This window comes from Quercus lobata, chromosome 2 (genome assembly GCF_001633185.2).
Source record: "Quercus lobata isolate SW786 chromosome 2, ValleyOak3.0 Primary Assembly, whole genome shotgun sequence".
In the NCBI taxonomy this organism is placed as follows: Eukaryota; Viridiplantae; Streptophyta; class Magnoliopsida; order Fagales; family Fagaceae; genus Quercus; species Quercus lobata.
Window position 1 is genome coordinate 884,048 of NC_044905.1, and position 14,846 is coordinate 898,893.

General features: G+C 37.0%; 1 protein-coding gene across 3 annotated transcripts; it reads left to right on the forward strand.

Annotated features, from left to right (window-relative positions):
* Nucleotides 1-9,997: 9,997 nt before the first annotated feature.
* LOC115969734 (IQ domain-containing protein IQM1) lies at nucleotides 9,998-14,596 on the forward strand. 3 transcript variants are annotated; one of them, XM_031089358.1, is made up of 9 exons: nucleotides 9,998-10,364; nucleotides 10,879-11,420; nucleotides 11,593-11,707; nucleotides 11,799-11,864; nucleotides 12,328-12,416; nucleotides 12,528-12,615; nucleotides 12,996-13,226; nucleotides 13,317-13,418; nucleotides 13,755-14,596. In XM_031089358.1, the coding sequence occupies exons 2-9, from the start codon at nucleotides 10,945-10,947 to the stop codon at nucleotides 14,220-14,222; spliced, it is 1,635 nt and encodes a 544-aa protein (XP_030945218.1). In that variant the 5' UTR covers nucleotides 9,998-10,364; nucleotides 10,879-10,944; the 3' UTR covers nucleotides 14,223-14,596. The 3 variants fall into 3 exon arrangements, with proteins under 3 accessions (XP_030945218.1, XP_030945224.1, XP_030945219.1); XM_031089364.1 differs by having other exon boundaries at nucleotides 9,998-10,353; XM_031089359.1 differs by having other exon boundaries at nucleotides 9,998-10,348.
* Nucleotides 14,597-14,846: the final 250 nt, after the last annotated feature.

A 14,846-nucleotide genomic window follows, 5' to 3' on the forward strand; every position in this document is an offset into this window, starting at 1 on the left:
CACAAGATGAATATAGAGAGAATTCAAAATCATATACCGCTAATAGGATACACAAACTTTGATATTTAATATTGATACGATGAATTGGGAAACTGTGAAACAACTTGGGATTGATTGTGACTAGCTCAAAGGCAACCTGTTATATTTGGGACACCAGCAATTTTGAAGATTTGCCGTCTCATAATTTGTTATTTGGATAGTTTCAATTATGACATTTTGCTCTTAGATACATAGATGCTTTTTGGTTTGGTTTGTGACACTTCAGTGTTTAGCTCCCTTTAGCTTAGATACGTTAGTCAGTTTGGTAAACTTTAATTAAATTTGATGATGTGATCAGAGGGTATATATATATATTCTATGACTTGTATATTCTCAAAATTGATACATCTGACCCATGGTTTCACAGATTGATTCTCAAATTTAATGACAAGACATTTTTCCTCCGCGCCCCAAGATAATACACTTGCGATCCACTCAACACATATACATTGGTTTGGTGGCTTAAAATATATACATGTGCATGGTTAGCCTTTTACTGAATTTAAGAATGTAATCTATGATTGGACAATTGGGTAGACTCGAGGAGGTATGAGACATGAACTAGAAATGTTTTTTTCTTAAAATCTAGTTATCCTTTTACTAAGTTTAAGAATGTGAACTATGATTGGACAATTGGGTAGACTCTGAGGAGGTATGAGTTGTGAAGTAAAAATGTTTTTTTCTTAAAATCTGGTTATCCTTCTACTAATTTAAGAATGTGATCTATGATTGGACAATTGGGTAGACTTTGAGGAGGTATGAGTCGTGAAGTAGAAATGTTTTTTTCTTAAAATCTAGTTATCCTTTTACTAAGTTTAAGAACGTGAACTATGATTGGACAATTGGGTAGACTCTGAGAAGGTATGAGCCGTGAAGTAGAAATGTCTTTTTCTTTTTTTTGAAGGGTGAAATGTCTTTTTCTTAAAATCTATATTAGAAGGTGATGCATTTGTGTTATTCAAAAGTGGCAACTTAAGAAGTTAATGGTCTCTGAAATCTATATTAATATCTATATCTATATAATATTTATAAGTTGAAACATAGCATTTTTTGTTGTTACACTCCTATTAAGCCACATTAACATAACATTTTGATCCATTCAATATAGTTCGGTCCACTTCAGTTCATTTGGTCCATTTCAGTCCCATTCCATCCAATTCAGTTCATTCCATCCACTTCAGTAAAATTCGGTCCACTTTGGTCCTGGTCGGTGCATTCAGTCTCATTCTGTCCACTTCAGTACATTTCAGTCTACTTCATCCACTTCTGTCCCATTCAGTCCAATTAGGCCCCCATTCCGTCCACTTCAGTAGAATTTAGTCCAATTATGCCCACTTTAGTCCAATTTGGTCCCAGTCGATCCACTTCAGTCCAATTTGGTCCACTTTAATCTATTTGGATTAATTGAGCCTTAAATTGATCCATTTAAATCTTTTTATTAAATTATATTATATATATGTATGTATGTATTGTTGTTGAATGCAAAATATATTATATGTTCCATTATATATATAAAACTTATAAAAATAGAAAATATGTTACATACGCTATTTAACTTACAAATTTTATATTATATTCTTATAAAATAATTATATTATATTTTTCCACGTATCGTGTGGGTTTACAACTAATACTATCATAGCACGGATAGTGGTTGATTGTGGACACCCTGGCTTATGGTTCTCAACTCTCACATGTCTTCATACTACCATAGCACAGGAAGTGGTTGACTGTAGACACCCTGGCTTATGGGTCTCAACTCTCATATGTATTAGCTGAAAGTGTCATTGCGAATGCGAGAGATGGCGAAAGGCCTTATGAGATGAACAACTTCACACGGTATGATCAGATCATTGTCACAAAAGGCTACAAAGAGTACCATTGTATTATATATGCAGGAAAGGGTCTTTTTATTTTGGCATGCACTCATATTCAACACGGACTTTTTTATGCCAAGTTGCCAACTTGCATGCCTTATGGTTATGGACCACAAATATTTATAACGTAATTATGTAAATGGGTCTACTTTAGAACTGAGAGAAGTTAATACCTTCAGCTACCATTTTAACTTGTAAATGCAAACTGCTTGTTGACTCCAAACGAACATTTGCTAATCAAAGATTGGTTTGAACTCTGGAGAGTACTGTGCTATATAATCACAGTAAGGCTGTCCATGCAAATGGGCTATCACAATCATTCTGTGCTGACTTGGCGGCTGGTTACTCAGTTTTAATATATTGTTAGATTCTTTTAATTTTATTTCCGAGTTTGAACTTGTCACCAGGTTGTATTTGTATATTTAGATTTTTTTTTTTAATTTTTAAGATAATCCTAATGATTAATTAATTAAGATTATATTCTTTAAGTTAATTAAGAAATTCAATTTTCATGTTTTAACTTATAGAATTACAGTCCCCGATCTTATATTGGTCAAATTCATATAATTTTAACTAAAAATATAACTATTTATATCATCAACAACAACAACTATATTATTGTAACTAAATTAAGCTGACTAATTTAATAATTAAGCCTACCTTAATTTCCATTTTTTACTAAATAAATGACATCTATAAACGTTTTCCTGCTGAAGCTAATCCTAATTCCCAAGTGCTCAAATGTTATGTTAAATAATGAGATAGGTTTTTGAATTTATTTTAGTTTTTTATTTTTATTTTTTTGAATATTTTGGATTGTTTATTTGTCTATATTTATTAAAAGATATATTTTTAGTAGTTATTACACTAAATGTGTGAGAAAAAACTAAAATATAATTTATTTAAAATAAAATTTAATCAAAAGTACTAGTTTTGTTTTGTTTAAAATATTTATTAAAAAAAAAATCTTTTGGCATTTCCCAAATAGACACTACACGTATATAATTATATATATCCCTGTTCCTCGAAAGGAACATGAGTGTGTAATCCACTTTGCTATCAATAAGGGGTCTTATTTAACTCGAGTCTATCCACTAGTAGTAGTATCTAGTTGAAAGTCAATGTCAATCTTTGAGGTCACTACCAGGATATGTACACGTATTCAAAGACTTCTGAATAAAAACAATCACTTTACATCGTACATATCATAGTCCTAATTTCCAAGAATTTGATCTTTGACTTTTAATTGTAACTTATAACTTAACTAAAATTTTATTTACTTTAATCCCTTTTTTTATTAACTACTGAGTATAAAAAGAAACAAATAAGTCTACTCATATCACACAATAATAATAATTTTAAAAAAAAAATATTTTTACAATGATATAATGTGATTTGTGCACAATAAAAATAATGTTAGTAATTATTCATTAAAAAAAAAAGTTAATAATTGGCTCAAGTGAAAGAAAGTGATATCAAGTGAATCACAAGATTCACAATGAACAATGTTAAGTGTGTATTTCTAATTTTGAGAGTTAAAAAATATGGAGAGAGAAAGACTGAAGCGTTCAGATAAGGAAGAGGATACCCTTGCTCGCAGTACCAAGAAGTTCAAAGATAGTCATCGTTTCCATGAAACGAATGAGAATGGAAAGGGAAACAAAGTGGAGAGCTATAAGGATAAGTTGGTGGGGCCGATTCCTGGAGCTTTTGCACAAGCATTTGGCTTTGATTGCTCAATGCAAGAGGACTTGGAATCTGATAATGAAGAGGAAAACGAACAGGATGACAACATTAGAATTGGTTTTTCCAAGGAAGAGAAGGTACGTATGAGAGCTCTATGGCAAAAAGCTCTTATCATCAAAACTTTTGGGAAGAGAATGACTTTTTCCTTCGTTGTCGAGAGGGTGCGAAAAATGTGGAATCCGTGTGGTGGCATGGATTGCATAGACTTGGGTTATGATTATTATCTTGTGAAATTTGAATTAGTGGAAGACGTGGACTCTATCCTTACGGGTGGTCCTTAGTTCATTGGCCAGCATTTTCTTGCTATCAGACAATGGGAGCCAGAGTTCAAGGCTTCCACAGCAACCCTCTCATCGATAGCAGTTTGGATAAGATTACCAGAGTTACCCATGGAGTTTTATGAACCTAATGCTCTTCAAAAAATTAGGAGAGCCATTGGCCCAGTTCTTAGGATCGATTACCACACAGCTAATAAGGAACGGGGAAGGTTTGCTAGGTTATGTATTCAAGTAAACTTGGATAAGCCATTGGTAAGGAAAATTTATCTTGGTAAGCTTGAATAGTGTGTGCTTTATGAAGGTATCAATGCCCTCTGCGTTTCGTGTGGTAGGATCGGACAAAAAATAGAAGCATGCCCGTTCACAGTTAAAGAGCAACCTAAGGAGCAGAGTATGGAGCAGAATGAAGGGCACACTGAGACGCAAAGTACCCAAGGGGAAGACGGGTTGAAGGAAAAAGAAAAACCTCAGGAAGATTATGGTGAGTGGATGGTTGTTAGCAGGAAAAAAGTGAACAGTAAAGCAAAATCAGTTCAGCGCTCTCTAGTGATGAATCAAATGGCTGAGGAACAGCTAATGCAAACGTCCTTAGCTACCACAGCTAAGCCTAGTGTGGCAGGGCAGAATAGTAAGAGTGGTAAAAGAAAAGCTCTGCACACGCAAACTGTCGTGTCACAGAAGAAGACCAATGTAATGGCAATGTCCATTCTCAGCAAACCAAAACTTGGGAAGGGTGCTAAGGACAAGGGCGTGCGCACCAAAATGAACCAGAAAGCAACTAATTTAGTTGGCTTGCAGTCCAATGGGGTGGGCCCGAGCAACAAGGGTGGGTTATTTGTATTTGGGTCTGAAACTGAGCAAGGCCCATTTTGTCTTTCAAGCTCTTTTAATCCAAAAGTTCACCCAAAAGAGAAACCCATCTCAACGGAGAAAGAAAGCTTTATATCTGAGCATTCTAGCCGCAACGATGGAAGTCAAAGAGAAGTGGGGGATTTATTACAAAGGAAAAGTTATTCTGGTGGGCGAAGAGACAATACGTTGGATAAAGCAAGATCCAACAGAAGTGTGGGGCTGGTTCGAGACCGATCTGATGGTGGCGTGGAAGAACCTATTCCCGTTAACGGAGAGAAGCAAACAGCTGGGCTATCTGCCGATGAAAGACGAAGCATGGATCATGACTTCGAACCCGTGGTGGAGGTTCTTGAAGGACCGACCTCCAATTCCGGTGCCTCTGGTGACAAACTCAGGGCCATTAGCCACAGGATCCGTCATGCGAAACTCGGAAAAATTTATATCAGAGGCGGAAACGGGGTGGACGGAGCCAAGGATCACAGTAAGGAAGATATTGCAAACCAACCCGGTGGAATGCTCGTTGATGGGCAATCTGCACGGGGTGAAAATGATTCAATTTGTCGAGCCAGAGATGAATGGCACGATCCTAGTCAAGGCAACTCAGGAAGAGTTGGGGATAATCAAGCATTCGGTGACTTTATTCCAGGGGATATGGGAGTCGAGGAAGGAGTTGTTGGAGGTATGGAGGTTGAGAGACATTGAAGATTCTTCTTCTTTGTCTTTTTTCAATGCTTCCTCTACATATAAAATTATGAATATTCTGATTTGGAACTACAGGGTTGCTATGAAAGCCCAATTCAGAAAGACAATTATGGATTTGGTGGATTGGCATTCACCAATTCTCATGGTGATCACAGAAACTAGGATGAGTGGTACAAGGGCTGATGAAATTATTGAGGCTCTCCCTTTTGATGGGTATGCGGTGGCGGATACAATTGGGTTTGCGGGAGGAATCTGGATGCTCTGGCGATCAGATTTGGTTCAAGTTGATGTCCTGGCAGCTATTAAACAGGAGATTCATGCGTTGATTCGGGTAAGATCTCAAACTTTTAGCTGGTTAATTAGTGCTATTTATGCAAGTCCTAGATTTGAGGAAGGGTGCATGTTGTGGAATAATCTTAGGATGCTAGCTAATATGCATGATTTGCCTTGGGCCCTCATGGGTGATTTTAATGAAGTTCTATCTGCTGATGAGAAGTATGGGGGGAATCCTATTTGCTAAAGAAGGGTTAGAGCTATTAAGGAATGTATGGATGATTGCAGTATGATGGATCTTGGGTTTTCAGGTCCAAAGTATACTTGGACAAACAAGAGGGAGTTGGGTAATTTAATCCAGTGCAGATTAGACAGATGCTGGGTTAATCCGGGTTGGAAAGATTTTTATCCGGAAGCTAATGTAACCCATTTAGCTAGAATTAATTCAGATCACTGCCCCCTATTATTGAACTTGTATCCTTTTTTGGGTTCTAATGCTGACAGGCCATTTAGATTTCAGACTATTTGGCTGAGTTATAGTGAATTCCCGGTTGTTGTGAGGGATGCTTGGGCTAGTAGGGAGGGCAATCTAGTTGAGGCAATTTCTAACTTCAAGACCAAAGCTCAAAGATGGAACAAAGAAGTCTTTGGAAATGTTTTCTTAAGAAAGAAGAAGATTTTGGCTAGGCTGCTGGGTGCGCAAAGAGCTTTAGCTGTCTGCCCAAATAGTTTTTTGATCAATCTCCAAAAGCAGCTGATTGAGGAGTATAATTTAATCCTCCAAATTGAAGAAGAGTTGTGGGCTATGAAATCCAAAACTAATTGGATTATTTCAGGGGAGAGAAACACATCTTATTTTCATATCTCTGCGATCAATAGGTGAAGTAAGAATAGAATCACCTGTGTTCAAAATAATGAGGGCGAATGGTGCCACAGTTTAGAGGAAGTTAAAGAGATTTTTAACTCAAGCTTCAAGAAGCTGTATAAGTCAGAGCAAGTTTTTGTCCTGTTACCCCTCAATGGAGATCGGATTGGTGTGCTAAGCTTAGTCAAAAGGAAGCTGGTAGCATGACCAATATTCCATCAGATGGGGAAATTTGGCATGCTCCCAAATCAATGAAGCCTTACAAAGCTCCAAGTGTTGATGGGCTCCATGATGGATTTTTCCAAAGATTTTGGCTAGTGGTGGGTGATTCGGTGAAGAAGGAGATCAAGGAGGTGTTTCTAAGGCAAAAGGTTCCTAAGTTTCTTAATCAAACCCTTGTTGCCCTAATCCCTAAGCAGCCCGGTCCTAAAACTGTCAGTCAGTATAGACCCATAAGTTTATGCAACACGATCTACAAGATTATTTCAAAAATTATTGTTTTGAGGCTACGCCCTTTGTTGCCATCTTTAATTTCCCCAATGCAGACAACTTTCCTTGAAGGGAGAAGGGGTACAGATAATGTCATAATTGCCCAAGAATTAATTTACTCACTTAGGAAGAGGAAGGGGAGGACGGGGTTTATGGTTATAAAAATTGACCTTGAAAAGGCATACGATCGCTTAGAGTGATCATTTATCAAAATGGTGCTTGAGCATTTTGGGTTTCCGGAGAGTATGATAAAGTTGATCATGAGCTGCGTGTCTACTACTACCACAGCTCTATTGTTCAATGGAAGTAAGCTGGATTCTTTTCAACCCTCGAGAGGAATAAGGCAGGGAGACCCTATGTCTCCCTATTTATTTCTACTGTGCATGGAATTCCTTGTAGCCCAAATCACTAGTATGTGTGAGGATAGGAGATGGGATAAGGTTAGGGCATCTAGAAGTGGGCCGAGCTTTTCCCATGTTTTTTTTGCTGACGACTTGATGCTTTTTGCAAAGGCAGACAGAAAAAATTGTGAAGCTATTATTGAAGTGTTGGATAATTTTTGCAACCTTGCTGGACAGAAAGTTAATCTTACCAAATCGAAGATTCTGTTTTCTCCTAATGTATCTTGCAGGAGGAGGAGAGGCATTTGTAGAAGGCTGGGGATTGCCGAAACTACCAACTTAGGTAAATACCTTGGTTTTCCCATCATTCACCAAGGTAGAGTGGGTAATGCGTATAACTTTGTGGTTAATAAAATACAAAGTAAGCTGGCTGGTTGGAGATCAAAATTACTGTCGAAGGCTAGTAGATTGGTGCTTGTTAAAGCAACTGCGGCTCCTGTAGCAGAGTATTATATGCAATGCCAATCTCTTCCTGCTAAGGTTTGTGATCAAGTTGATAAGCTAATAAGGTATTTTTTATGGGGTTCAACTGAAGAAAAAAGGAGGTTGCATTTGGTTGGATGGGACAAGGTGACACTTCCTAAAGAGCTTGGTAGTTTGGGGTTGCATAAGATGAAGGACAGAAATATTGCTTTGTTAGCTAAGCTTTGTTGGAGGCTAGCCTGTGAAAAGGAGGCTCCTTGGGCAAAAATGCTTGTAGCCAAATACCTTTCCCCCAGTAGAATGACTGAAGAAGGAAAAAAGCTCCCTTGCTCTAGTTGTTGGGTGGCTTGTAAGAAGGGTGGCCCAGTTTATGTTAAGGGGCTAAAATGGTCTGTGAAGAATGGAGAGACAGTGAAGGTTTGGACTGATTTTTGGCTTCCAATGGGCGCTTTGAGATCTCTTATTGAAGGGCCTTTGAACCGTGATGAAGATTTTATTACTGTGAAGCAATGTTTTGATCATAATTATGAATGGCAAGCTCACTGCCTATCCTTTGAATTGCCTGATCATATCCTCAATGCCATTAAAGCAACTCCATTGTCTTGTAATCAGGAGGCAGAGGATTCTCTCCAATGGGCATTCTCCAAGAATGGATTCTTCTCCTTGAAATCTGCTTATCTATTGGCAAGGGGTTTAAATCCTTTGAACCTTGATACTGTTTCGGTGGCTTGGGCGTGGAAGGTTGAAGCATTTCCTAAGATTCAATTTTTCCTTTGGCTTTGTCTTCATAACAGTGTGCCTACCGGGGAAGTTTTGGGTTTAAAGGGTTTAAGTCTTGATCCCATATGCAGTTTATGTCATCAAAGCATTGAAACAATTGACCATCTTTTAAGGGGCTGTGAGTATGCTCGGGATTTTTGGCAGCAACTTCAATTCTCGAATTGCATGAGGGAAACCTTCAACTTACCGATTAGTGAATGGCTTGAAGCCAGTTGTAAATCTGATATTAAATCCAGATGGATGGGCATTCCTTGGAAGATTTTGTTTCCCATGGGAGTGTGGAATTTATGGTTGCATAGAAATAATTTTATTTTTAGGACAGGGAAGGTGGATCGGTCATGCTTTAAGAAAAGCATTAAAGATAGTGTTGAATTTTTCTCTATTGGGTTGAATGCTAAGTTGCCTAAAGCTAAATCTGTTATTGCAGTGGGTTGGGAGAAGCCTCCAATGGGGTGGGCGAAGCTTAATTCAGATGGGTCTGCTTTTGGTAATACTGGACGTGCAAGTGGAGGCGGTGTTATCAGGGACCATGATGGGCATTGGTTGAAAGGCTATGCAAGGCCTCTTGGGTGCACTAACAGTTGTATGGCAGAGCTGTGGGCCCTAAGAGATGGCCTTCTAATAGCTAAGGAGATGGGGATAAATAATCTCATCATTGAGTTGGATGCCTTAAGTGTTGTTTTGCTTATGAACAATAATACTGCCAACTTGTTAATGAAGTCGTTGCTTACTGATTGCAGGAACCTGGTGAGAGAGATTCTCAATAAGCAGATAGTTCACATCTATAGGGAGGCCAACCAATGTGTTGATGCATTGGCCAAGCTTGGTGCTAGTAGCTTAGACTCTTTTGTTATCTTTTTATACCCGCTGCCTGTGGTGGAAAATATTCTAGCTTCTAATAAAGCTTGTTTACGTTGTAATAGACTTATTATTTAAGTTTAATGATATATCCTTTGTTGACCCAAAAAAAAAAAAAAGTGTGTATTTCTAACATTGCAGTTATTATTGTTTACTACTTTACTGGGAATTTCTTAGTAAGTTTGGAATTAATGAGGTTATATATATATATATATATATATATATATATATATATAATAGAGGTATTTCTACTATTCATATAAATAAAGAAAGTATAAAACAAAAAGAGCTAATCCATGGAATTATTGGACTTGTGGTTGATAAGATATTTCAGACCCACCAATCCATGACCAGCCCACCGCTGAATTTAATGTTACCCCACGCCCCACAATTATATTTTTCTTTGTTACTGTATTAAAAACATGCTCAGTTAATTGGTGTTTCTTCATTCTTTCTCATTAACTTACATGAAGGTTCAGTCTCACCCGCCATATTCACTCTTTTTCCACAAACTGACTTACTTTCTCACACGCCAATTTTGAATTTTCAACTGCTACTGGTATATATAAGTGAGGAACTAGTCTGACATGTGTGTGTTTGGTTGTCTTTAGACACTTTAGATTTCCAATATTCAGTTCAGTCTCTCTACAAACAATCTTTGGTTTATAGAGAGAGAGAGAGAGAGAGATAAGGAAGCTACTGAAGGCCCTGGTTTTGGATTTGCATTTTGCAGGCAAGGGAGCTTGATTTTGGACTTCTTCAGTTGTACGGTACCATTATAGTATGTTCTAATTTGGCATTTTTGATTTAATTGCTTTCATTTCTCATTACTTCTTGTGCTTATGAGCGTTGACCCATTATTTTTCATGGATTCCAGACTTCATTTAGGATTTGTCACTAGTTTGAGTGTTTCCATGATATGGTTTGTTGTTGTCTTGTCAATATGTTCTGCATAATTCTTGTATGAAATGAACTGGACAGTTTTGCCTTGCCAATATGCTTTTCTTTTTTTTTAATACCAATGTGAGCTTACTTATTTTCTGAAGGGAAAGCAGTTTTTTTCTAAAATCTTAAAATACAAAATTCAAATTTTTGTTTTTGCTACTGAATTCTGAATTAGAGTGAGAGGGGGAGGTGGTTTTTACAAAGTTGAAGACTTGGTATTTTCATATGAAACAAATTTTCTTTCTTTTTTTTCAATGAATAAATAGAGAAAAAAGTAATTATTATGTTATCACCTTTAGATTTTATTTGTAAAAGCTTACTAAGATTAGTGCTTTACTCTTATTGAACAGGTTTGATCAGTCTTGAGTCTTGACTCAAAGATTGAAGTTTGTTACGATTCTACTGTTTGGTGATCAATGGGTCTTTCTCTTTCCTTACTCTTTTCTGCATGGAATGAAATCCTTTGCCACAAGTTTTTTGGTTTAACTGACACCATTGAGACAGTCATTGTGAGAACATTTAGCTACAAGAAAGAAGAAGAATATTCAGAAACCATTAACAAGTCTAATGGGTCAGAGAAAATGATTATAGAAAGTTTAATGAGCTTCAAAAGGCAAGATTCAAAGGAAGCAGATTTGGAAGTATCAGATTCGTCTAAAAATACTGTTCCTGAAAGAGATAGTTCTAATTCAAAGTCTTCAATGACTAAGAGTCATGAAATTATGCAGATAAAGAAGCCCTGTACACTTTTGCTTCCTAAACCAGTGATATTGTTTTCTCCAAGGCCAGTTAGTGAGCTTGATGCTGCTGCAACTAGGCTTCAGAAAGTTTACAAGAGTTATAGGACTAGAAGGAATCTTGCAGATTGTGCAGTTGTGGTTGAGGAACTCTGGTTTGTTTCTATATCATTTCTTGTTGTCTTTTCATTTTTTAGGTTATTTCAACCTTTGTTTATGAATAGTTTGTTGAGGATTCATAGCCGACCCCAAAATTTTGGGACTAAGACTTGTAGTTGTTGTTAAAGTTGTCAACCTTTGTTTCTAAAATTAATTCAATTGTTGTAGGTGGAAGGCCTTAGACTTTGCAGCTCTTAAACGAAGCTCTGTGTCATTCTTTAACATTGAGAAACCAGAAACTGCTCTGCAACGCTGGGCTCGAGCTAGGACAAGGGTTGCCAAGGTACTTAATTGATATTTTGTGAATTGAGGAGGAAAAGAGTTTGTTTTTGGAGGAACATTGTACTAACAGCATTAACTCTATGTATTTGTAGGTTGGGAAGGGTTTATCTAAAGATGAGAATGCTCAGAAATTAGCCCTACAACACTGGCTTGAAGCTGTAAGTTCATATGCTTATACCAGACATGCTTCTTTCTGAATCTGATGCAGTTTTGTTCTTTCTGCTTTTTTTACGTTTCCATCTAAAAATGGTGAAAGTAATATTTTCCTCAAAACAATCTAATTTTGGTCAAGTGATGGTTTCAAAAACGACTGCTGTATTAGATATTAGGAATTTAGGGGACATGTATTCCTAGTCACTTCTCATAATAAGACTTAAAAAAGAGAGTCAAACGTGGCCTATGTATGCTTCCTATATAGGAATTGGTGACTTTTTTTTTTGGATGAAATTTCAAATTAAGCTCAAGTTTTGGGCTTTTGAATAGTGGTCTAGCTAAGTACATATCTTCTATGGATTTATATTTTTGGATATTAATAGGTTCCATGTTGTTAGTCCCCAATTAATAGGTAAGGAAGTAGAATCACTGGACTAATGGGCTTTGTTAATCTTTGTTTTTTTTCAGATTGATCCACGCCATCGTTATGGACACAATTTACACTTCTACTATGATGTCTGGTCTGATAGCAAGAGCACCCAACCTTTCTTCTACTGGTACTCATGAAAATTAACTTTTTCTTTCTTGGTATAATTGCTTTCGATTCAGCCTTATCCTTCTTTATCACTCATTTCTAACTTTATTTTTCTCCTCCTCTGAAACTGAAGGTTGGATGTTGGTGATGGTAAAGACCTAAATCTTGAAAGGTGCCTAAGGACTGTTCTACAACGTCAATGCATCGCATATCTTGGACCAGTAAGTATTACTAATCATACCATCTGTTACTGCATTCCAATAATCCACCCCCTCTCCATTTTAAATGTGTTCATTTCATGGTTCAGATTAAATATTACAAATTTAAGTGTAGCCACTGCAACATCATTTAAAATTTTAAGTAACATGGCTCTTTATACATTAGATCCAAAAAATAAAATCTTAACTGTGAAATGGACCCCCTCCAATCTTGTTTCTTCATCAAATTTGTTGTGTTGAATTTACATGCACACACTCCCATAAGCATCTTTGCAACCTAGATAAGTGCCTAGATAGATAACTAAGTAGGCTTCTTATGAATGTAGATAAGTGCATATATTTCACTGTTATAACTTTACATTCTCTGTCGTTTGGTATTACAGAAAGAAAGGGAAGCATATGAAGTAATTGTAGAGAGTGGAAAGCTTTTATACAGGCAAACAGGGATGCTTGTTAACACAGTTGAGGGTTCTAAGTGGATTTTTGTGCTCAGCACATCAAGGGCTTTGTATGTGGGTCAGAAGAAGAAAGGTGTTTTTCAGCACTCAAGTTTTCTATCGGGAGGTGCTACATCAGCAGCAGGGAGATTAGTTGCCCATGATGGGGTTCTTGAGGTACTATCTATAACATAGCATAGACACAATTATTGATTTTTCATCATGTTGCAGTTCAATTTCTAAGCCAAGTGTGCTTGTCTTCTTTAGGCTATATGGCCATACAGTGGTCACTATCTCCCAACTGAAGATAACTTCAGGGAATTCATTAGTTTCCTCGAGGAGCACCAAGTAGACCTCACCAATGTTAAGGTAATTACCATCAAATCTTTGGCCTTAAAGATCTCTTTATACCTGGTTGGCATTTATCTTTCAACTTTTATAAATGTGGTATATGTATGTGCATAGTCTTTATGCATGTATATCTAGCCAATTACGAGCAAATTTTTTCATGACTTTTTTCACAAGTGCTGATTTGGCATGTTGTGATTGATGCAATAAAAGTAGTATCAATGGTTGGTCCATGTGAAAGTGATTTTGCTCCAATCACATTTTGTCACATTAGAATGTTGTGCACTTAGCATTAATTGAATGAAATTGGTTCCTTTCAGTAGAAATAACTAATGTAAGTAACCATTTCTTCTGCAGAGGTGTGCAATAGATGATGATAGCACCTCCTTTAAGATTATTGGAGAGGAATCTAAACCAGAAGAGGTCAAGGTTCCTTCAACAACTACAATATCCACCAAAATGAATACTTCTGAAGTCAATGAGCCTATAAACAATTTATCCATCACAGCTGATCATCAAGGAAGTATCGATTCCAATGTAACGAATGTAGAAGCACCATTATATGATATGGGTAAGCCTATGTCTTGCAAGTGGACTAGCCCACATGGTCCTCGTATTGGATGTGTAAGACACTACCCAATTGAGCTACAATCGCAAGCACTTGAGAAAGTCAACCTATCACCCAAGTTAACACCTGGCAACTCCGGAAGCCGTCTTCCAATCCCTTCTCCACGGCCTAGCCCAAAGATCCGGGTCTCACCTAGGCTGTCAAACATGGGTTTCCCTAGCCCAAGGCCAAGGGTACTTGTTAACACTGCTAATTAATCTCAGGCGTTCACCAAATTGGTGAATGGCCTTGGATAGGAGAAGATACTTGGGTCTGAAGGATCAAGATCTCTGGCAGGTTAGGCACAACTTGTGCTTTCAATAAGATTTCTTTGAGTAAGAAGCTAGCAAAGAAGCTGAACTGCCAACCAAAATTTATTATTCTTTTACTTAACATAGCCAAGTTAATTCCTTTATTTAATTTTTTTTTTTTTTTTTTGGCTGAATAAGTTAATTCCTTTATTTGTTAGTAACTTAATATGGTTCTATCATTTTCTCCTATGAGGACGATTGATCAGTTCACTTCTGTAAGTTGTACATAAAATGTTTTCATGTATTAATGAATAATGACCTCTTTTGGTGAATGGTGCAAAGACATTTTCTTCTCCTTTTACTTGGCTAAAACTTGCGTGTGTGTTTACCGGGTCATTCATGATTCAACTCCATCTAAAGAATTTAAGCTAAGGGACATTAATCACAGAAGAAAAGGAAATAGGAACATGGAGTCGTGAGGCAGTGGTGGATAACGTGTGCTTTCATCTCATTGAAGTTTGAACTACACGTTTTCAGTATTGACTATTGACTATTGAGTATTGACTCATAGAACGTTAACAGTACGTTTCC